General features: G+C 32.1%; 2 protein-coding genes across 2 annotated transcripts; one reads left to right on the top strand and one right to left on the bottom strand.

Annotated features, from left to right (window-relative positions):
• Nucleotides 1-7,485: 7,485 nt before the first annotated feature.
• On the bottom strand, nt 7,486-8,848 carry LOC128188900 (homeobox protein engrailed-1-B-like). The gene is made up of 2 exons (XM_052860223.1): nt 8,411-8,848; nt 7,486-8,128 (listed from the first exon to the last, which is right to left on the bottom strand). The coding sequence occupies exons 1-2, from the start codon at nt 8,736-8,738 to the stop codon at nt 7,815-7,817; spliced, it is 642 nt and encodes a 213-aa protein (XP_052716183.1). The 5' UTR covers nt 8,739-8,848; the 3' UTR covers nt 7,486-7,814.
• Nucleotides 8,849-19,133: 10,285 nt separating this feature from the next.
• On the top strand, nt 19,134-21,957 carry LOC128188588 (homeobox protein engrailed-1-B-like). The gene is made up of 2 exons (XM_052859735.1): nt 19,134-20,062; nt 21,508-21,957. Exons 1-2 carry the CDS (start codon nt 19,684-19,686, stop codon nt 21,816-21,818), a joined length of 690 nt encoding a protein of 229 aa, XP_052715695.1. The 5' UTR covers nt 19,134-19,683; the 3' UTR covers nt 21,819-21,957.
• The last annotated feature ends 1,927 nt before the right edge of the window (nt 21,958-23,884 follow it).

The raw sequence follows: 23,884 nt of genomic DNA, 5'->3' as shown, positions 1-23,884 counted from the left end.
AATGAAAATCAATGCAAATAAACACACAAAACGTTAAAAAAATTATTTGGTATGAAAGTTCCTCAGGTAAGAGTTATCGTGTGTAAGTCCCAAGGCCCAAACATTTTGGGGACTTTTCAATTTCTGAGTTGAAGAAAATTTCCTAAATATTATTTTGGAATGATAAATACATGCATAATTCATTATAGGTCTATATTAGTAAATATATTCGCTTTAGTGCAAAACTATGTCAAATAAATAAAGGGAAAAATTAACTTATAGGATTTATGTATCCTTACCTCAGAGAAATTCAAAGCCACCCTCCACCCCCTTATTAAATTAAGGTGATATGGAACATCTGTCAATAATAATGTGGATTAAAGTTCATTACTATTGAAACACTTTCACCGGTTTAGAATTTCCTCGTGACTTACGGGTCCGTAGAGAGTCCTCTAACCCACTGCACTACGCTGTAAGCTAACAAAAATAGAAAAGAAACTATTTATAAAATTATACTTCATTTTATTGTTTATTTCGATAAATAATACAACACAACTTGAAGGTGTCCCATACCACCTTACATGTAATTATGAATTTTTCTATTATCAAATTTAATCTATTCATTTAACAAATTTTTCAAAAGAGCGGTCCCCATACAATTCGCCTCAGCTGAAGTAAGCAAATACCGGAATTACATGCTTCCAGTTTTATTTTTTTGCGCATTGCGTCATCAAAAAGTGGTATATAGAGCCTTAATTAAGACACAGTACATATCAACTGAAAACACTAAAATGACAACGTCTTTTGAGGTCAGCCTAAAAGTTATGCCTACGAGTTACCGAACTTACCTTTATGAAGTTCCGTGCAATTCTGTAATCGCAATGTGTAAGTTAGAGTAGATGTCCTGAAGTTTTGAGACGATTACTCCCCTTTTCTAACGATACTACACCCCCCCCCCCCATTTTCTCATTTCGAACTCCGTGGCTTAAAAAAGCAATCTCCACAGTGAATACCAACTGAAGGTCATTTTAACAAAAAATCGACAAAAAAAATTTTACATTAAAGTATGAATTCATTTTTTTATCCATCTGTTAAATTTCTCGTTGAGTCCGCAATGAACGATAAAAAAAAACCCCAAAAAACCCGTCAGAAACGCAGACAGCAGTCAACGTTTGGTTACCTGGGAAACTTCTGTCTTAGCATGTTCTATAACGACTCCATCTGCATTAGCATATATTTTTTTTCAATAACAAGCAAAAAACAAAAAACAAAAAAAAAAACCCTTCAACCTACAAGAGACCCATTGGCCACATCCCTCACCTGAGCAACAATAGCCATGATCAAATCAACTTTAAGGAGTCATGTTCAAAATATCTGAACAATGAAGTAAAATATATCCTGTATAAAACGAATTTTTTAAAGATTTTCTCAAGCTTTTCTTGTGTTCAATATTGAGTCCCTTTTGTAACTGGATGATTTCATAATTATATTACACACTGAATATATGCAGTTCTCAAGAAGATTACATGTAACTATTCATATACAAATAAACCTTTATATAACTTTGAACCCATTGTGTGGCCCCAGAATTGTCCAGGGGCCACAGTCTTATACTTGAGAATCAACAAATGTCAGAATGCATATAAGTAAAACTATTTATTGTAATATTTAAGGTTTTGAGCATAATCAAATTTATTTCCTATGTAAAACTTCAACCCCAACCCCATTGTGGCCTCATTATTTTCCCAGGGATCACGGTTTGAGCAAACTTTCAAAATTCAAAATTTACACTTCTTTTAGGATGCTTCCACACAAGTTATAACTAGCCTGGCTAATTGGTTTTTGAGAGAAAGATTTTTAAAGATTTTCTCTATATATTCCAGTGTTAAAATTTGACCCCCATTATGGCCCCTCCCTACCTTCGGGTTCAAACTTTGAGCAAACTTGAATCTACACTACCTGAGGATGCTTCCACACAGGTTTCAGTTTGTCTGGCAAATTGGTTTTTGAGAAGATTTTTAAATATCTTTGTCTACACGTTTTTTATGTAAAAATTCGCCCCCCCCCCCCAATAATGGCCCCATCATAAACTTTAATCTACACTTCGTAAGGATGCTTCCACACGAGTAATAACTAATCTGGCCGATTGGGGTTTTTCTTAAAAGATTTTTTAAAGATTTCTCTTTATAGAATCCAATGTCAAAACTATATCTCTTCAATGTGGCTCCGATTTACCTCTGGAGATTATGATTTGAACAAACGTGAATCATCACTACCTGAGGATGCTTCCACACAACGTACAGCTTTTCTCGCCAATTGGTTTTTGAGAAGAAGATTTTGAAGAAAAAAACCCAACAATTTTTAAATGATTTTACATCATCTCCTCTTAAAGGGGACCTGGCCCTTCATTTGAACAAACTTGAAAGCCCCTCCCTCAAGGATGCTTTTTTCAAGTTTAGTTGAAATTGGCGCGGAGGATCTGGAGAAGAAGATAACAATGTGAAAAGTTTACGACGCCGACGACAGACAAATGACAACTTTTGATGAGAAAAGCTCACATAAGCCTTCGACTCAGGCGAGCTTTAACACCGGTAAGACGACGCTTTTTAAGAACAGTCTAAAAACTAGACCTACGTATTACCGGGCGTACCGTATTTATCAGTCCAAAATTTGTGCATTTTTTGGGCGCCGTAAATTTTTAACACGTGCGGAACTGTAGCCCCCAGGTCGTTCATCCGAATTTTCTCAGACCTGCAGCTAATGTGCCATAAGCATTCAACAAAAATTATTTTTTTAAACGAATTTTTATCCATCCAATTGTAATGATTGATACACTTATGCAGTGCTTTCATTATCACAGTAATGTGTAGAACGATTTTCATGCAGATACTTAAACATTGTTTTAACATTACATTAAAATACAGAAAATAAGAACAAAATACCGATTGTTTTTCACATTTCTACATTCAAAAATCATTAACAACCATGCACTATGGGGTTGTCTTATATCTGAAAACAACATTTAAAGAATGCTACAAAAATGGTCCTGGTTAAGAATATTACAGAAAATGATCTCTTAGCACTAAATTAAGCTCCATCCCAAGTAATTAATTTTTCGCATCTATTTCCCCCAAAACGAACAGAGTAATGGACATGTAGGAATTGTACAAAAACTTACCGAAAAGAAAATAAAGAAAATATGTATAAGACACATTGCTGATGAATTTATTACATGTTTACAGGGTTTTTCTGTGAGAATTATTACATTTTACAAAGTATCTCAGTGTTAATGGAGCATCTTGTGAAAGAGACCATTCATCAGTGGCGCCATAGCGTGAAATTGGTTCCGCAGAGATGAAGATTTAGCAGCTGAAATGTAAATATATGTTTTGATGTTTTGTTTTTGTAGACAGGATTCGGAAAATGAGCTCATTAGGTCTATAATATATCATTCTTTCCGAGAACATTTCTTTGGTTAAGGAAGCACAGGTCTCTTTTTTTTCTAGCAATGTAGATATTTCAAACTTTATTTATATTTTTTTTCTCTCTTTTTTTTTACAGTAGAATTTACCACACTGTATAGTTGGATAAATAGTTTATGCTTTACTTAACATGATTTATTCTTTGAGGTTTTTTAGTTTTAAGTATTTACCAAAAAATGAATTCAAAATCATAAAAGCAATAAAATAGTATAGATTTCTAATTCAAAATACTTTCTTGAAAAAAAAACCCAACATGAAATTTGGATAAAGAAGTATTCTAATAATTTGTAGATTTATAATGGTCAATACTGGTCAATTGATGTAAAGAAATATTTAACTATAAACATTTTCTATCCTACTAAAGTTAACACCATCTTTTGAATAAAGATATTCTTTTTTAAACATTTATACGCATTTTTAAACTCTCTGAAACGTTTTGTATCATTACTCAATATTTTGTTGTCATTACTTTCTATGAATGAAAGTTGATGAAGTTAAACAATTATTTCTCAACTAATTAATATTTCATCGAATCTACTGAAGAGTTCAGAAACCCCAAATTTGTGAAATCCTACGGGCAGGCTCATTCACAATTACCGTTCGCAACAGATAGCACAGTTCTCCGCATTAATTCTGTCAACTAGCATCAGTTGCTGCTGTGGATGATCAAAGATGCCAGCTATCGGGTGTGTGTGATCGGCAAAACCTCGGCAAATTAGGGGGGATTATCACAAAGATAATGATATCGCCTAAACCGTGCTTCAAACAGAATCATAGCAAGTCCTCCGTTTTGCACGTATAGAGATTGATAAAAATCGTCCTGGACAGAGACGGATGGAAGATTGAATTAATTAAACACTGGAAGTTATCAATACTTAATTCTTAGTAACAACAAAATCGATTGATGCAAACATTTTAACATTTTTAATCAAATTTGAATTTAAAACTCATCTAAATCCTTGACCATTTTGTCTAAAACTTATTCGATGGGCTTGGGCTTCTTAGAGTTCATTATTTTATACACCATAACCATTTCGCCCCAAACTCGCAATGGAGACATGAGCTTCATATTTAGAACATATATTTAATGACGGGTCTTTTTTTTTTTAAACTTCTTTTGATTTGTTAGAAAGATGCTAAAAGGAGTTTGCCTTTTGGGAACAAAGAATGGCTTTACCAAGAATAATATACGGGCAACAAAATTAATTCACGTAGAATTGCTTTTATTTTTCAAGAAAACAGATTATTTCTCAAATAACCCACATCACCTTGTTTGAACTAGCCTAAAGATGATTATCGCTCGAAAGAAGAAAATGGCGATCATTTGGCGACTGAAACCGGATACACTATTAGTTATACACCAAAGTCTCATCTTCGACATCGTGTCACCAAAGGTCAGTTCCGTTTGGCAGTATGATATACAACATAGAACCCGGCACGGTCCCGCCTTCCGAATTCCCAAATCACTTTATTTTCAATTAAGCAGCGGTCTGTCTACAGTAGCATCTTATTATTATAAATGATGACACTTAATTGCTTGTTGTGCCGGTGTTTCATTAATGGGGGCCTGATAAGTGGGTAGGGCCGTGCTGGAGGCGTTATTTGACTATCTGTTGCTGTCACACCGACTTATACTCAGGCTTCGTTTATCATTCGCCCAGTTAGTGGTGTAATTAATCGCTATATATATTTACTCTATTATTGAAACCATCGCCCCTTAATTCCTCTCGTTCTTTTGTCAGATTTTACGTATCGCAATGTACAGTTTGAGAGCTTCTTTGTTAACATTCTCAGAACATTTTTTATTCAGTTACCATTTTTAGCATGTTGCTGAACTGATGCTGAAAAGAAATGAAACAAATACATTTTAAATGGACGGGTTTTCTTAAAGACTAGTAAATATTCAATAATTAATTTATTACCAAAAAAGAAATGATTTTCAAACAAACATACATGTAATAGTTATTGTTTATATAAGTTTTGTTGAAATTTCTTTGATTGTCAGACGATTTTCTTCGATACGATAATCAACAAATCTATCAGTTAATTAAACATGCGATCAAATTGAGTAGATTGCTGGTATATTCAATACCAGTAGTCAATTTGACTGGAGACAGGGTCTGTTTAAATTAAATGCATGACTTGTATATCTGCGGGCACCCATAATCGGTTAAACAAGTGTCAAAGTCGATGTAAAAACATTGAAATGTAATTAAAGAAAAACGGTACACAAAAGGCTGGAGGCAAAGATAAGAAAACCACACAGGGAAGACATATGTTCAATGTTCATTGAGAAAAAGACAACTGAAAGTAAATTCTGAGTATTTGTATACAATATATACTTAACTAATCTTCTCTTTATATGTCAATCAGATGGAACAGTTTTTATTTTCTGCCTTGCTCTTGCCATATATGTACATATAAGTAATATGTACATGTTGTTCCTTACAAATTTTCTTTATTTTAACAATACATTTGTGTATTAACGATACTATGTCTTGATACATAGTTCCATTAATAGTGTATAGTCTTGTTGCATTGCAGATCTACATTATGTTTTAAAGTTAAGCTTGAAAAAAAAATACTTATGATAAAACTAAGTGAAATCAGATTTTGCCATATTTACATGTATCAGCCATATCAATCTATTAAGATGTTGATAGATATTTAGTTCGTTACTTTAAATATTTGTAGCAATCATCTGGAAAGGTATGACTCATAAAATTGAAATTGAGTCATAAACAATGTTAGTCAAACGGAAGAGCGGAAATCGAAAATCTACCTCAAAATCAGTGAATCAAAATACTTAACACATAATAAAAATGTCACACATATCTCTTACTGATCATCTCTATCAGCCCTGTTTATTTAGGTCATCATTAGTACATTCATTACTGAAAATTTAAAGTTCATGTACGTTAATAAGAAGAGGTTTGAATTCTGTCGTCTTCTGGTAAATAAGATTTTTTTTTTCGATACCCCAGTTAAAATGATTTCTCGGACCTTTTGGAGTAATTGTAATATTGTTTTTTTTTCTGAATAAAAGATTGATTTAACGATGAAAACTTTTAGTTTAGTTTGCAGCCACGTGCAGATAAATTGTTGTCTTGGACATGCCAAATCAGGTCCGGTTTTTGTCAGGTTTTCTCATTTTCACACGTGTGTCTAACGATATTTGTTTTCGCGTGAAATGAACCAAACGTTTTAATGACCAAGCAATCTGTTTGGTTTTAGAAAGCGATTGGCGCGTGTCGCTTGTCTCCGGACCGACTCGGGGTTACCAGAATTCCGAAGATAGCGTCAGACGAAGAGACGATGAAAATTGGAGCTGGTTATGTCTCCCCTGTCGATCGACCATGAAAAGAACATGCCACCGTGATATTTTACACAAAATCTAGAAATGCTTGCAATTTGGAGAGAGAAAAAAATTGAGTTTTTTATTCATAAGTCGAAAAAACTACCGATTTCATTTTTTGTAGCGAAACTTAATTATGCTTAACTCAAATTTGTGTCTTTAAGTTCATTTATAAACCAAACGTTCCTTATTAGCATCAGTCCACGCTGTTATAGAAATTCATTAAGACTTATTTTCTTGACTAAAAAATTATGCCAACTTCATCCATATTTGTCAAAAAAGAAGCTGTTTGAGTCGAAATGAGCTGACCTCGTGTTGTATTAACATTCATCCTTTCTGTGACACTAATCGTGTTTTAAACATTAACTAATTTAAACTATTTCAAAAATGATGGTAGTGATAATAATTCTATAACCCAATATCGAATATTATTGATTTTTTTCTTTGTTATATCTGAAATATAATTAAGTTATCATTGCAATAAAGTTCTATATATACTAAATGAAGGTTCTGTTGGAAATTTCTTTTTCTGCGACGAATAATTCTTTTTTTTTTCAAATAAATAAGTGTTCATTTTAATTAAAAATAAATGCTGTGATATAAAAGTTGTTCAACAGCTGATTTAAGTTAATAACAATAATGCGGATTGAATAAATCTAAAAAGTCGTTTAAAGCTAAATATTTTTATTCATTACATTGCATCTCATAAATTAATGTTATCTATATGACTAATATATAATATCTAAAATATGTACAAAATTAATAATAGCACAACAGGAACCTCAACATCATAATAAATATGTAATATATCAACATTGATGATAGTGCCCAAATATCACCCTATTGCAGAGTACACGCACGAGCGAATTTTCAAAAACGATTTTTAGGTCCTCGTCCACAAAATTATCACAGCCTAGCTTCGATCCTATATCCCTTTGATTTGAACCGTCTCATTCTTTGCCCATAGAATGACGATATCGATGCAGGGACATATGTGGTCATTGCTCCATCCCATCCCCTGATACCGTACAGTGGTTGTACAGGCCCTGGGCCATCAGGTGGAGAGCCAAAATGTTCTTGCCCCCCGAGGATTTCTTGACCTTCGCGCGTTTATTCTGGAACCAGATTTTTATTTGTCCCTCCGAGAGATTCAATGTCTTTGCCAGTTCCAGTCTCCGCTGTTCCGTGAGATATTGACACTTTTCGAATTCTACTTTTAGTCTCTGCAGCTGTTCGTTAGAGAAGGCGGTCCTTGGTCTTTTGTCGTCCTGTGGCGATTTCTCTTTCTTTCTGATTTTTCTCGATCTCGGACCTGTTTGATAAAAGTAATAAATTTGATTTAATATAACAAATGCTAGATGAGCCGAGTAAGCACCAATTATAAATACGAGTATAAAATGGTATCAAAAAGTTACAAATTAAAAGAATACGATAGTTTGAATTTTTTTTGTTTTTTGAAATTTATTTTTGTAAAAACTACCCATTTTTATGCCATTAACATTGAAAAAAAATGAATTAATAGACAATTACTTTTTCCGAGCATAATTTAATTTCACTTATCAATTAGCGTGCAATAAGATTTAAGATAACTTACCAGAAGATGGTCTGTCAGAGTATCTGGTGCAGTATACCCAGGCAGGGAGGGGGAGAGGACCGGCTGACCCCTTGGGTGGGGATCGGTTCTCGTCTTGCTCTTTAGGTGAGACTTTTGGACTAGGGTGGCTGAACTGACCAAAAACGCTTCTCCGCTTTTTCGAGCCAAAATCGGGCTTCAGAATTTCTTCAATGGAGAAATTTGTAAAAGGTCCGCTTCTTAACAATTCTAAAGAATTTTTTTGAACAACCTCTGTATCTGTTTCAATGTCAATTTCATAATCTTCCCCATCACTTTGAAGTTCTACTTTCACTTTCACGTCCGACATATTTTAAAGATAAACAAAGATTTCTGTTAGAAATGAATTAAAAAATTTTAAAAGCTTGTTCACAATGCTATTCTATTGACCTTGACTTAGCATTCAAGTGGTATAAAGATGTACTCGAAATTCGTACGTTCTTATGGAAACCAAGTGAGATAAAGGCGGGGTTTAACAAGAAAGTGGGCGGGACTTGAAGCGTCCAAAAGACTCTGTTGATGAAGCATGCCCGCAGGAAGAGAAGATGGCATTGGGTCCGTAGCGAGTTGTAATGACAATGGTGTTAACACTTTGTAAACAATCATCGATTCGTGTTTGGCACACATTTGATTGATCACTTCACATCATTACGCTAGATATTAGCCCGGTACAATATCCCGGGTAATCGCCATTATGCGGAAGTAGGAAGAAAATACAAACTGGAAGTTTTATGGGTTCCGTTACCTCACCTAACATTAAAACATTGCAATTTCAGGCTTCTTTGATTTATTTATTTATGACTTTGACAAATGGAGAGAAAAAAGTGAGATAAAAAAATTATATAAGAACTTTTACTTTGTATGTAAAATGGAAATATGACATGGGCATTGGTCATATTAACTAAATATCAAAGACTTTAAATAATCTGCGGCTTTGACTAAAATTTTTCTCATGTGTTCACAAAAGATTCTCATATCGTCAGTATTTTGCTAATAACTCTGTATTAGCGATGAATAGCTTTATATTAACTTCCAATGAATACCCTTAATGGATATCAAAATTAATACGTTAATTTACAAATAGAACTGAAGTACTTGTATTTTCATTTCATAAAACTGGCAGATCATGATTAATGACATTGAAATCCAATTTAAATTAACACTCTCGCAAAATATTAGTTGTCAAAAAGAGATTCCGTCGACCTCCCTGTTATCTAAACAAGGTTGCACTTTATTTTTTTTTTAAATTTTGTAAACTGAGCCACGCGCAGAGAAATATCAATTATAATATTTTGCAATATCATATTCCATCTAAAGCTATGGCAATTAACTTGCACAAATCTTGTGTGGGAAAAGTCAATGTCATTTTTGTTTGCAACACATCAAGTATTTAGCAAAGGGGAAACTATAAACTTGCCCATGTCTTTGAATTTTTAGACCCACTTCTTTGACTTCTCTCGTTTTTATCAATCATATACTCATACCAAACATAATGCTACCGCACATGGACATATTCTGTTTTCATGTTGTCAGATGCAAGTGAATATAACCTGATTTTATAAAGTTGTTACATTTTTTCCTTACATTAATTCAGAAGTTTTTATGTTCTATTTTTAAGAATATTTCATTTTGAATCTTTAATGTAATTAATTTACAGTTTTTAAGAAAGCTTTAATAGTGAATATATCTCATTTACATGCGAACATTTTTGATGTCAGTTATTGTATGAGGAGAGAGCTACATAAGATTTAGAACTTGTTCCAATCCCATTGTAATATATTACGATGAAATTAATTCAAACCAATGGATGCATGTGCATGTTTCCTCCTTGTGTGAGCATTAAAGTTGTGAAGAGAAAAAAAAACTAACCAAAAAAATCAGGGGAGCATTAAAATTTAACGAAAATCCTTTTCACACCTTCCGGAACAATCTGCCAAAATTAACAAGATGTTAAAGGATTACCTAACTGTGTACTATTACCGTAGGATATCAAAAGTGTTTAAACAAACATTTAAGATAAAATCTATATTCCATCTTTGCCACATGTTGACACGAGACCTTTGTTTAGATAGCAATGCGTGATATGTTGTAAACAATGCCCGTATCTGTTTTTAACGGCATGTTATACAAAGCATAAAATTAACCTTTCATTAAAGTTTTGTTGATTAGTAAATAATTAATAACAAGAGCGTCCGAACCTTTTACACGTTATACGCAGTATTAGTATTTCCGATCAATTGTTATATATAAGAAGCCCTAATTTGGTTCGTAGTATCATACTTTGTTTAGATGAGCTCACGAACATCTCATTTAAAATTAGATATTTTTTCATAATCATTTGTAAATCTTTTCAGTTTATCGAATTATTCTTCTCCTTTATTTACAGTGTGAATTTTAGAAAATGTAAACATGTTTAAAGTTTCCGGTTCTATTTTTCGGTTGTTTATTGTGTGAATTTTTGAAAATGTCAATCTTTTCTGCGAATTTTTGGCGAAAATAAAAAGAACTTTCATGAATAATTGATCATTAGTTAAAACAAACATGTATATTGGATATATTCAAGAAGGATTTGGGACACAGGCATAGCCTATTTTATCCTCTTCTTGCATAAGAATGTCAAAATACAAGATAAGGATGCAAAAGTTTCTTAATTTGAATATTATAATATACTGGTACGTGCATCCTTATCTGTTCAGTTAAGTATTATAAGTAAATTGCAGAATTAAGAGTTGATTTTTTTTCCAGAGATAAGATTTTAAAAAATCATTTTCAAAAGATTTTTTTACTTCGTTGATCGTTAAAGAAAACTTAATTTTTGAAATAACCAACGCCTGTTATTTCAAAATTTCATGTGAAAAAAGGAGGGAGAAAGAAAGATACTGGGTATAGACCAATTTATCGTTGAAGAGGGAAGAAAATAAGAGTGATAGAGAAAGAGAGAAACTGTGTATAAATCAATTAATTCTATTTGTATTAATTGCAACCCGTTATGGGGGCAATCATCTGGTAATCTACAAGGCTAGCAGATTAACAAATCCTGTTAATTTGGGATACATTAGATTTCAATTGGAAGTCATCTGGTAACATTCGCGTTAACCTTTTGTTAAACAAGAACAATATTTCAGATCGCTCAACGAACCAGATGGGACGTCAATGTTATCGAACTTACCATCAAGAAGAGTATCAGAAAAATGCGCAAAAACGTAATTTATTACATAACCATGAAATATTAATCAGAATCATTAATATTTATCGACCCTACTTCTTAGAATTATGAAAGAAATAATTTAAATCAAGTTTCATTACAATGATCTTTGCCTTGACCCATCGAGCGTTCAAATAGGTAACTGCTTCAATAATTGACATTTTATGGGCATAAATACGCCAAATGTATTCTTAAAGCACATAAAAATATGAAAATTTAAAAAACAGTAGAATTCAAGATAAGTATCGTCAAGATTTTGTGCAAGCCTTAATAGAATGGCAAAAGCAAAATTTAAGATAATCTAAAATAAAATAACCATAAAAATTTAGAACAATAAAAAAAATCTCTTTATCTGTTGAAATAGAAAAATTCACTAAATATAGAAGCCAGAACAGCCACCTCAATCAATTTGTTTTGCAAACATATGCCTAAAGTTACGAAACCCCCTATTTATTTTTCTTTTGGTAAACGCTGTACCAACATTATTCATACAAAGCTGAGACATAACTGTGTATTAAACTATGATCTTTGTAAACGTAATATTATAAATAATCCGTTGTGTTTATGTGGTCAAACAGAAGATGTGTATCATTTCTTTTTTTCTTGTAAAAAATACTCTAGAGCGAGAAACAACATGCTTGATCAATTGTTTATGTTAGATTTAGTCAATATTGATACTGATTTACTTTTATATGGCAACAATAACTTTCCTTTACATATCAACAAAAGCATTTTTGCTTCTGTACAAAAGTTTATAGACGAATCCTTGAGATTTAGATAATATTTCTTTGTGTATATCAATATATTTTCTTTTGTTCTATATTCATATGCATGACAACTATTGTTACTTAAGGAGAGGAACTTGTAAGTTGTTAGAACTTGCTTCTGATCCTTTTGTTTATTCAATAAAATATTTTCAAAACAAAACAATAGAAAAATCCTGTTAAAATAAATTGTGAATGTAACATAAATGCACATCAATGAACATTACAATATACACTGACTTGAGTTATGAAAATGCGACATATTGTTTGAAAAAATCAGAATTTTACAGGGGTCAATGAAAATTACATCTGTGTACAATTCCCGTATAAAAATCACCAATTACAAGTTATTTTACATAAAATTAATTCTCTTTATATATATCATGATAATTATATAATTATTATATGTTTTCAAATAACAAAACGCACTGATATCAAAATCAAAAAAAGTAATAAACTAACCCGCATAAATGCCTAAAGAGACTAAACAAATCAAAGATGAATGTAAAAAGTTTTGAATGGAGAACACCTGTACTTAACAATCCTGAATGACTTCTTCTGACACCCTAACAAGATCTGAAATGAAAAGTTTGTTGTTATTTTCAGGATAAGAGGCAGAAAAACAGGAAGATCGTTATTAGAACAAAGTCTTATAAATCTCCAGAGATAATTCTGGAACCGATAAGGCACGGGTTTTTCTTTTATTTTGCATCTGTTACTTCCTCATATGTTATCAAACCTAAAAGATTAAAGAATTAATTTTTGTGGAGCCAATGAAACCTTCTTCAGCGGTGAAACAATTATCAGACAACAACCTCTAACAATTATCAGTCTCTTCACAGTTCCATTTTATTAAAATTTACAAATATTATTATTATGGTTTATTTACCGCGGACCAGTGTTATGAAAACTTGGCGAAATTAAAACAATTAAGCTTGTACAATTTTTTTTTCGCATTTTGAAGATAAAATCTCTTTGGCATGCGAAAGAAGCAATTTACATTAAAGAATTTTTTTTTTTTTTTTGGTTTTCTGTTGTTATTTTGCACAATAATTTCTGGGATAGTAGAACCTACGTCGTGTTGGGTTTTTTTTAAATTGAAATACGGTATAATACAAGAAGGTTGTATTTTCTGTCAGCAAAATGTCTGTATGCGTTTTAATGATACACAATGAACTGTCCATCGTGGCTAATTGGTGGGAGGAAGTCTTTTACGTTGTGTGACTAATCATTAGTAACCGTTATTGTCTCGGCTGATTGAACGATACCGAGGATACCCGATTGTTTGAAGATAAACAGAGGGAAGTCTAATGACGTTTTGACATCACCATTAGCGCGGTCTTATTAGTCCCTGCCCTTGGGTGATAGGGAAGAGATGTATATACATGTAGTTACCGTTATATGTTTGAAAGAATTTTGCCTAACTTCTTACATTCATAAGTGGTGAGAAATGCTTACATAAAGACGGCCCATTATCAAGAAAAGGTCCTAAGTTTTTGACATTCCTGAGACAAAGTAAATTGTCTGTCTTAGTCATTCTTACTGATTTTTATCTAATTTGACCGTTCTAAAATTTTTGCTCGTGAGCTAAGAAGTAGGATGTACACTAAGGCTATACACTTGTAAAAAGGACATTGGAATATGACAATAATGCCTGCTTAGAACAGTGATTTTTTTATTTTTGCTGTACATTCTTCGTAAAAGAATTTATTTGTAAAAAGACATATAATTACATATTTCCATACAAATTATTCGATATTAAAATCTCTTGAAGTCAGCAAGAAGCCCTCTCCTAGAGAAGCTGATTCGTTCAAACTCATGAAGTCGTCAAACCATTAAAGGAATCTTATTGTGCCGTCGCCTACTGCACTGACCGCGTACTTGTTGGGATTCGGACCGTAGATTTGTCCTAACAAATCTTTTTCCACGCCCAATATGGTCCCAGCGACCTTTCGCTTTCGTTAATTAGTGTTACCGATACATGCATTTTGTTTTGCGAAAGCCTTCATCATTCGTGGAAAACATCCTGCCTAATTCTGAAGTTTAACTCCATCGTCCATGTTTTCTTCATACGTGTATAACCTATCTTGTTTTTTTGTTTGTTTTTTTTTATCAGAGTCTACTCTGCTTTGTTGTTTGTTTGTTGTTGGGTTTTTTTTTTGGCCAATCTGAAAGATGATTTTAACAGCATATTTAAATTAAAAAGAGAATTTTATTACAAATGGCAGTGTAAATATAGCGGTATTGTCCGCTATCAAATGCATGTATATTTGTATAATTTATAATGTCACGATGAAAAATAAAACAACCAAAAAGATACAATATCGTGAATATATATATAAAAAAATGTACATACACAATAAAAACACTTAAGAATGACAAAAAAGATGAGACTACATATTTTTGGCAATCTTTGAATTTTGTGAAAAAATATTGAGAGCTGAAAGAGTAACAACAAAGCTTTGGAGTCTAAATCATAGTGGTTACTGTATGTTGCTATCAATATTTTTTACAAAATCACACGATTACAATATTAATATGTCCACTAAACCTATTACTCCGTCACCCAGATATCTTATGGTATGCCAAGTTAATTTGATTTCTATGATGACTGATGCTGAAACAAACGAATTTTACATTTTTTATTCAAACATTATGATAAAAATAACATTTTTATTACATAATATACTTAGTCTAGTAAACATTTTAGGAATGGGCAACAGACAATCTGTCCACATAAGCCTTTTCCAAAAGGGATATTATATTTAAAATGGTACTTATTGTAAATCAATGAAAATTTAGGGCCTGTAAATATAGACATATTTTTCGGAGCAGTTGATAATATGGACATATTTTTAGGGCAGTGGATGCTTTTGCATTTCTTCTCTTCATATTTAAAATACACGTGTATAGTAAATGTTTATTTCTAGCGACAGGGTCAAATGTAATAAGTATATATGGTGTGCAATATTATCTAAGATATAAGGCTCGCTAAAATAGCTCACTGACTTAGGGAGACAAATTAAGCAATTATATTCAATGTATACGTCTATTTTAGCAATGTTCAGCGTAAGGCCAGTCACGGTCTACACGTAAGTATACCCACTCTTACTCCAGCATATAACCATGTGACAAATTAATAAACATCAACCATAATACCTGTCAAATCTCCAACATGTATCATTCGTTATCTGTCAATTAAGAATGTACGACAATCACAAGTATATGTATTTATACATGTACATGTACTCTCTCTCTCTCTCTCTCTCTCTCTCTCTCTCTCTCTCTCTCTCTCTCTCTCTCTCTTCAATGTCGGAAAATTTGCATTTTACACGCATTTCATACATATACAGGGGTATTCTGTATTTTAACGAGTAAAGTACGAAATTTACGGAAAAAACTCTGAAAAGTACATATATTTTCCGTCAGCAAAGTATGCAAACGAATGCGTAACTCCTCGTTAGACAAACTAGAACACATAAATAGCGTTCAAACTTAATGAATGATGATTATGTACACTTTACAATGCATTTGATAGACCTTCAATCTATATGGAGTGAGGAATATTTCTATTGAAACCTAATTTAGATAAGAAGTTTACGCTTTAGCGAAATATGATTGGAATGTCTTCACGCATTACGATATAGGCAAATCATCCAAGCTGGATTAAACAGAGCTCGAATAAAAATGCCCCAAATAGACGCTTCCTACCACCCCTTCCATGTGTCTTCAATTGTTTCTCACTTTCCCACGATTAACGTTAGCAAAATGTATAAATTTTCCAATTAATTAAATAGATTTGGTGATTGTGGTAGATAAATACATGTTGAGACGGCTGTTCAGCCATATAAGAAGCCATGTGGTCGCTTTTAGACTTACTTACATGGTAGATAAACGAGAAATGCCCTATATAAACTTGTGTCTTCCAGTGATTTGGGAAGAGTTTGACAGTTTTGTATCAAATTAGACAACTGATGTGTATTTTCCCCGACAACTTTCCCACAATTAGTAGTTGATATATTCATAAACATATGTAAATATTACCACCGGTTTGGATTCGTCCATAGAGGGTTTACTTGTATATTCACATTTTGTTTTTTAACGTTTTCTATTCTTCAACGAAACTTTAATAAAGAAAAGACAATTTATAATTCAAAATTTATTAATTTAAAAATATGAGATGCTTTACAATTTATTTCATTTTTACTTCATATTTATTACAGTATTAATCAATGATTTTTTTCTCCATATTTTCACTAAATAACTAATTGCCCCTTCGTTGCATAATCTGAATTCTTGCAAATAGTGTTAAAAGGTATTATAGATCTCTCTTTTATGATTTCTTTATTGAAATAAATTTTCTAATTTTTTTTTATTTTTTTTTTGCAATTTTTTTGCAATTTTTTTCCCATTTAATTTTATTCCCAATATTCTTTTTAAATGCGAATTAAAAGTACGCAATCGGTTACTATGCTTACTTACTTTTAATTTTCACAATTACATGTACGATATAAGCATGAAAAATTACAAATTTAAACACACGTGTGTATATACTTTTATTCTAGCGCCAGATTAGTATTTGCTAAGGATTGAGATATTCCAAGAAAACTAATGTTCGACTACTAACGGTCTTATTTGTCAACGTTTTCTCTTTGAACTTATAATTAAATTACTTTTTTTCTACGTGCTCCAAACGTACATTAAGTACAACTTTAAATCAATTTAGTGAATTGATTTGAACATATTTTATTGTGTAAATTACACAAAAGGGTTGGAAACAAGTTCTTGTAACTTACATCTTCCTCTTCTAATGATAATATATAATACAATATACTAGTATACAGTTGTCATTTTGATATTACATTTTACTTTTAGTTATTAACTTTATAAAAGTAATACTCATAAATATGCATTTACAAAGCATTTGCGAAAATATCGTAAATAGTGTTGATATACAGTATAAAAATAGCGAAAACAAGAAAAAATTAATTATTAAATCTTCCAGAATTTAATATCCTTCTTAATTGTTATTTAAGAAAATTAAAAAAAATCAAACATTTTATAAATTTATAATTGTTGAACATCGAAAAATTGTGCATAGCGCTACTCTTAATTCCTGATTATTTATTGATTTAGCCATTAATTTAAATTTCCGAAGATGATTCAATAGTTCGCCCCGGTCTTTTACCAAAATTCTCTGAGGGAATTCGGACTCGGATAACGTGATGACACGTTGATGGCGCGCGACCTGTCAGATAGAAGTTTAATTGCTGGTGGTTTTCACTTCATCTCTAACTGTTTGTTCTAAATCCTCTGGACATTCTTTTGGAGACTTCGTTAAGATCTGTTCTCAGCACTGAAGTATTTATCTATGTCCACGATTTGATAACAAGCATGATTAATCATCCGTCACAGTCATTATTTAAGGATGGTAACGGGCGCGTTTAAACTGGTGTTGCAAACAATCTTTAATTGTACTTTTTTAGCGCTGTAAAATTTTGGGTTAAATTTTTCACGATTGTCTTGATTTTTTATTCTGTTATTAAATAAAGATTTTACATGATTTTACCCGATTTTTATCAATGCTAAAACTATTTTCAAAGTTATTTTTCAAAAAGTTTTTATTGATATTATGTGTTTCATATTGGGCAAACATATTTCTTGCGCTTTAAGAAAAAACATGATAAGGCCTACATTTTGTTCACAAAGAATAGTTTGATCTACGGTATAATACTTTAAACGTGTGTGGGGGGGGGGATCATTACATATTTTAATAATTTTAATAACTTCCACTTTTCTTCCATAAGATTTATATGTACTCACTTTCTATCTTATAAGAAACCACTAATATTACATAAACATCAACAGAAAATAATATTGGGTTTTCTGAAATCCCAGCGCTAGCTGACTTAATGGCATTTTATCAACAATCGTTCGGGTTAGCCAGAAATTGATCTTGTAACGTGCTAAGATTGACACTAAACACCACACGTTGCCCGGGGTAAGCTCTGCCCCGGACGTCTTGAGTGAATGATTTTACAGGTAATTAGTTTTCGACTGCCGTCATTAGTGTATTTAATCATGTATAGTAATGACCAATAAAATTATATCTTTCTCTCAGCTGCGGGTCACAAGTTCTCAAACGAATTTAGGTTCGGATTATTTATTTTCTTTCTTCAATTTACAGTCGTGGAGATGACGGGGAGAAGATATTGCCCTATGATAGCTATTTCGTCTTAGGCTGATAATAGAGGGGTATATGTATATAAAAAGGACAGCAATAAAGAAAACATCTAGGTAGTCTATTATTAAAACAACATACAGGGTACACTGGCAACGATTCACCTTTTTATCATAAAAAATATATTTGTATGAAAATTGTTGCTTATATTATATGACTCAAAATTATCGGGTAAATTAAATGGTTTTCACACCCCCCCCCCCAAAAAAAAAAAAACAAAACCCAAAACTGTAACGATTTTGATTTGCATTAAATAGATTTACAAAATTCAAAATAAAACAAAATAAATTTTATTATTATTAACTTTGCGAGGTTTAAATACAAAATGCGAGATGAAAATATAAATCCGTGCATCGGCTAATGTCTAATATATAATATATATATTTAAAAAAAACCGAAAACAAGAAAAATAAAACAACCAAACAAAGAATTCTTGTTTCCGAAAAAGTACTTCCTCCTTTAAACTATATGAAAATGATTTAAAACAGCATTACTGCTATAAATAATATCAATAACTATATTAATCATAAAATGGTTAGTTTGCTGACATTATTAAAACAGTTAGAAAATAAATTAGTCGCTCATTTAAAGAACGGAAGATCGTATTTCCATACAAGTCAAAGGCAAGCGACGAGGCGACGTCTCTTTTGAGACTAATTTATGGACGTACTGCATATTTCTGTATTATTTCCCTCGTCTACCCAGACCAAACTTTCATAACCCGTCAATCAGAAATTGATATAACCGGGATCACTCCCATACCGCGGAGTATGAATGCATTCCATCCGCCCGCTCTGATTGGCGTATTTTTAATTAGATGTCGTCGTTCGCATCTCACGGCTCCGCCTTCTCGAGGTCTTGTTTGTTAATTTTTTTCCTAACCAAAGTGGACCCCCAAAAAAGTTATCAAAGTTTTGCTGCGTGGAAATTATGCTTGTTATGAAGATTTGGTAATTAGATCGAGTACCTACATGTTATTCAGCGAGTGAAATGTGAGAAAGGTCTTTTTTCAAGTTTACTGGATATTTTCTTCGGACATTCAGAGATGGATGTTAAACAAAATAACGCGGAGGCTGCACACGAACAAATTGCTCCAAGATGTTCAAATTTCTCTATTGATGAAATATTAAAACCATCATTTGGACCACCAAAGCGCCATTGGTTATCGGCATTTTCTCCTGTGCGAAATGGTTCAAGGACAATTTCCACATCCGGACTTAGTCTAGATCTTCAATCAAACAGACACGAGTCCGCGTTTGTCAGACTTTCACCATCAGACTCCCAACTCTCAGTTTGTTCCAGTCCTGATTCGAACCCTACAACCAGTAGTCCAGTAGCCACTTCGCCCGGATCGGACGGGAATGAAAAACCATTGTGGCCAGCATGGGTGTTTTGTACCAGATATTCTGATAGACCTTCATCAGGTATATAAAACTCCTCCAAAAATACCTCTGAAACTGGAAAAAAAAACCTGTGTTCAGTTTCTGTTAATTAAATACTAGTAGTTTAGTGTGCCAAATTTTGCTTCGTTCGTACATATTTGATATGTACATGTACACATTCAAAATAATACACACAGGACGTCCTATTATTGATGTCGTAATGTATATTTTGGATTTACTAGTTCGGTTTGAATGCAAATTTACATTGTGACATAAATAGAATCATTTTCGGATAAACTGCAAAATGTTAGTCATTCTGCAATGATGCAATATTGCTTATACTTACTTTATAATCTAAATCTAAAATGTTACTAAAATTCATATCAATGCTGTCCATGTTAGCATTAAATACGTCTAATAATTTTTTATTAATATTTAGTTTTTTAACTATCGTATTATAATTTTGTTTTAAGAACAATATAGTATTTCAAAGTTGAAGAACCTGCTAGGAAAACTAATTCATTGTAATGCGAAAAATGTGGCAGGTAGCCCACCAGAATGGCGAAAAGAAGACGAGACATTTGAAAATGTTTATTGCCTCTTTCTCAGCAGACGCCTAATTGGACCCCATTATTCCCCACACCATACATTTCCCAATGTACAAACTTGCCACTGAGTTAGCCATTTACCCCCAATGATCACCGATCTGATTTATGATTTGCTATTTGTTTATTTTGATTAGTTTTATTGGTTCAAAACAACTCTACTGTTGTGGCCGTTTATAACAATTACAACACAGAATGATACAGTCATGTTGCTCAAACTCGTGTAACAAAGGATATTCTTTGTAGTTATTTGTTTAGTACGGCTTCTGTTATTTTAACAACTTTTGTTTTTATCTAATCCAGTATCTATTCTTCCATCACTCATTTATTATTATTATTTTTTTTTTTACAATTTTAGTTTTTTTATTTGTATAATAGCGTAGACACCTTTTTGAAGGGTTGAAATCAAAAGGGCTTTCCTGATATATAAGGTTAAGATATGTTTGATACGGATTGGTTGATAATGATAATAAAACTAAAATTTGCAATTTACAGACTTAACATATTGTAAGTCAATAGATAGCGTTAAAAGCATTGACACTGGTTAAATACATGTTTTTCTTGGTTTTGGATACTGATTGGCGGATAATGGTAAATTGCGTTTATAACATATCCATATTCAAAAGATTAATTTTAAAAATTCTTATACGGCATAATGTTTTCTTGATTTAAGCTGAATAAAGCTTATTTACATAAAGTGACAACGTACAAAATATTCATTGTGACTATAATTATATTGGCAAAATTATTGTTCTACATGTATGTTTTTACGGAAATGCATCAAATTAGTAATTTTAATTATCATTAAATATTTACACAGAAGTATTACAATACACCGACATTTTTGAAATATTACAAGCATATGTTTATTTGCAAAATTAGGTCCACGTTCCAGAAAATTAAAGAAAAAGAAAGCCCCGGATGAAAAGCGACCAAGAACAGCCTTCACTACAGACCAGCTACAGAGGCTCAAATCCGAGTTCGAAGAAAACCGTTATCTCACGGAGAAGAGAAGACTTGAACTTTCTGAGGAACTGAAACTATCAGAATCACAAATCAAAATATGGTTCCAAAACAAACGTGCAAAAATCAAGAAATCCACGGGAGGCAATAACACACTGGCTCTGAAATTGATGTCACAAGGACTTTATAACCATTCAACAGTAACAGTTTCGGATGAAGGCGAGTCATAATATATGGTTCCTCGTGTATATATATTTTATACATGTGTAACTTATTCGAATTCGTTTTTCTTTAAACCATGTTTTTCTGTACGTGATATAGTAGTAAATTTAAAGGAATTAAAATCAATGGATTTTGTTTTTTATTTCCAGTTTTGTGGGTAAAGAAAATACTATTATTTCTGAATGAAAAATATTTCGTCCTCAAATAGTTTTCCCCTAAACCTAAAACTTTTACCTAAAATTTATATTTATGCAACAACTCATCTGAAAAAAAAGATCTGAAAACTGAATTTCTGTAAAAATGCATTTTATTCTAATAAAACGGAACATTTGTTCCATTCAGTTTAAGGTAAAATACAAAGAATTCTAGTAAATTCATCATGAACCCTCTACTTGAAAAGTATTAATTTGTGAAGTTCAAGAGTATCATATGAAAGACATTTAAACAAATTATCCATCTTTAAAGAATAATTAGAGCTATACGCTGCGATCATAACAAAATCTGAATTCTTAATTAAAACACCAAATATATTTTATTTTTCTTTAATGGGGGATTTGAAGTTATAAATGTTCACTTGATGATGCTGACTTAGGATTGGATTACAAATATATTCATTGACTGTATAGTGTCTGATCTGTAGAATTGATAGTATATTTCTATTCGAATTGATGTGGACCTGATTAACATATCTAAACACGAGTATTTTTCTTAACGTTGCAGAAGAAAAAACTTAATTTTTCCTCTTTTCATTGGTCTTTTTTATTGACATGGTATCAACAATCTGGTATACCTATCAGATTTTATAAACACCGCGATATTATTCCTCTCCATTCAATTCTCCTTTTCCTGATGCTATCAATCGGTCATTAATTTTGCTGTGGTCCAAGACACCATTTGCAATTCTAAACTTATTTCTCTTTTCCGGCTTAGACCTATCGACTTTCAATGAATTTCTCTCACGATAGGGAAAAACTTTTCAGCTTGAAAAAAGTCTATATTGTGAGGTTTATTACAAGATACTATCAGTTGATAGCTGTTTATCAAAACATGAATATGTCCCCGGGATATAGACAATCAAGGCGATAGTGGATCGCCATGATTACCACTTTCTCTTCCTTAATACTATAACGACCACATTCAACCACCCATGACAAGTCTGAATCGATAAAATAAAGTTACAAGTCTTCTGGAAAATGTTGAAAAATCTGGATGGAATAAACAATAGTGCAGATCCACTTATTGTTAACTCAGTGATATTTAATCTACTAAAAATTATGTCGGTAGTAATATTTCAAGCAATCCTTTTTCCAATATGTATACTCATCAGTTGTTCTCACATGTTTAACAGTAATTTAGAAAAAAGTTATTAAACAATAAAAAGATAATAATAACTGAGTATTGGGAAAGATGGCATGCAGTTAGCCCCAATTTAAATTGTTCAGTCAAACTGTCTAAAAAAAATTGTAAATATCCTGGTAAGATTCTATTAATGGTGTTATCTTTCATACAATTATATGCTTACCCATTGGCTTGTTTAGCATGCCTATGGCCGTATACTGCACCCCACTCAGTGTTTGAAATAGCTATCCCTTCCTTGCTACAATGTCATTTTCTTGTCTGAATAAGATGTCAATTCTATACTGTCATCAATCTATTAGTGAGAACCGGGTATCCGACAGGGCGATGTATTATCTCAATTATTCTTACTACAAGATTAACCGCTTTTTGAAATCCATAGTCAGTTTTGCAGCCACTCAGACTAGGACCCCTGGAGAGTGCTTTTCACATCACTATATTGACATTCGTAGCAACTGACTTCTCCCCATTGCATATGAATATAGATTTCCTTAAAGTGTAAATTTAGCTGGCTAAGTAATGAAATGACAGATAATTAACCTATTCAAGTTTTGGAGTAGTGTTTCAAAAATGTTGCTTGAGGAAAATATCTCTTGATAACCGTCTACTTGTCAACTAACGTCAGTGTAAAGAAGACGGACATAATTCTCTGCCAATGAAAACTGAATACATTTAAATTTTCTCTCTAAAATTTTAATACGGACTTATTAGTATGTAT

Source organism: Crassostrea angulata, chromosome 1, assembly GCF_025612915.1.
Source record: "Crassostrea angulata isolate pt1a10 chromosome 1, ASM2561291v2, whole genome shotgun sequence".
NCBI lineage: Eukaryota > Metazoa > Mollusca > Bivalvia > Ostreida > Ostreidae > Magallana > Magallana angulata.
The sequence above is the reverse complement of the archived record's forward strand: the minus strand, read 5'-3'. Positions and strand labels throughout refer to the sequence as shown.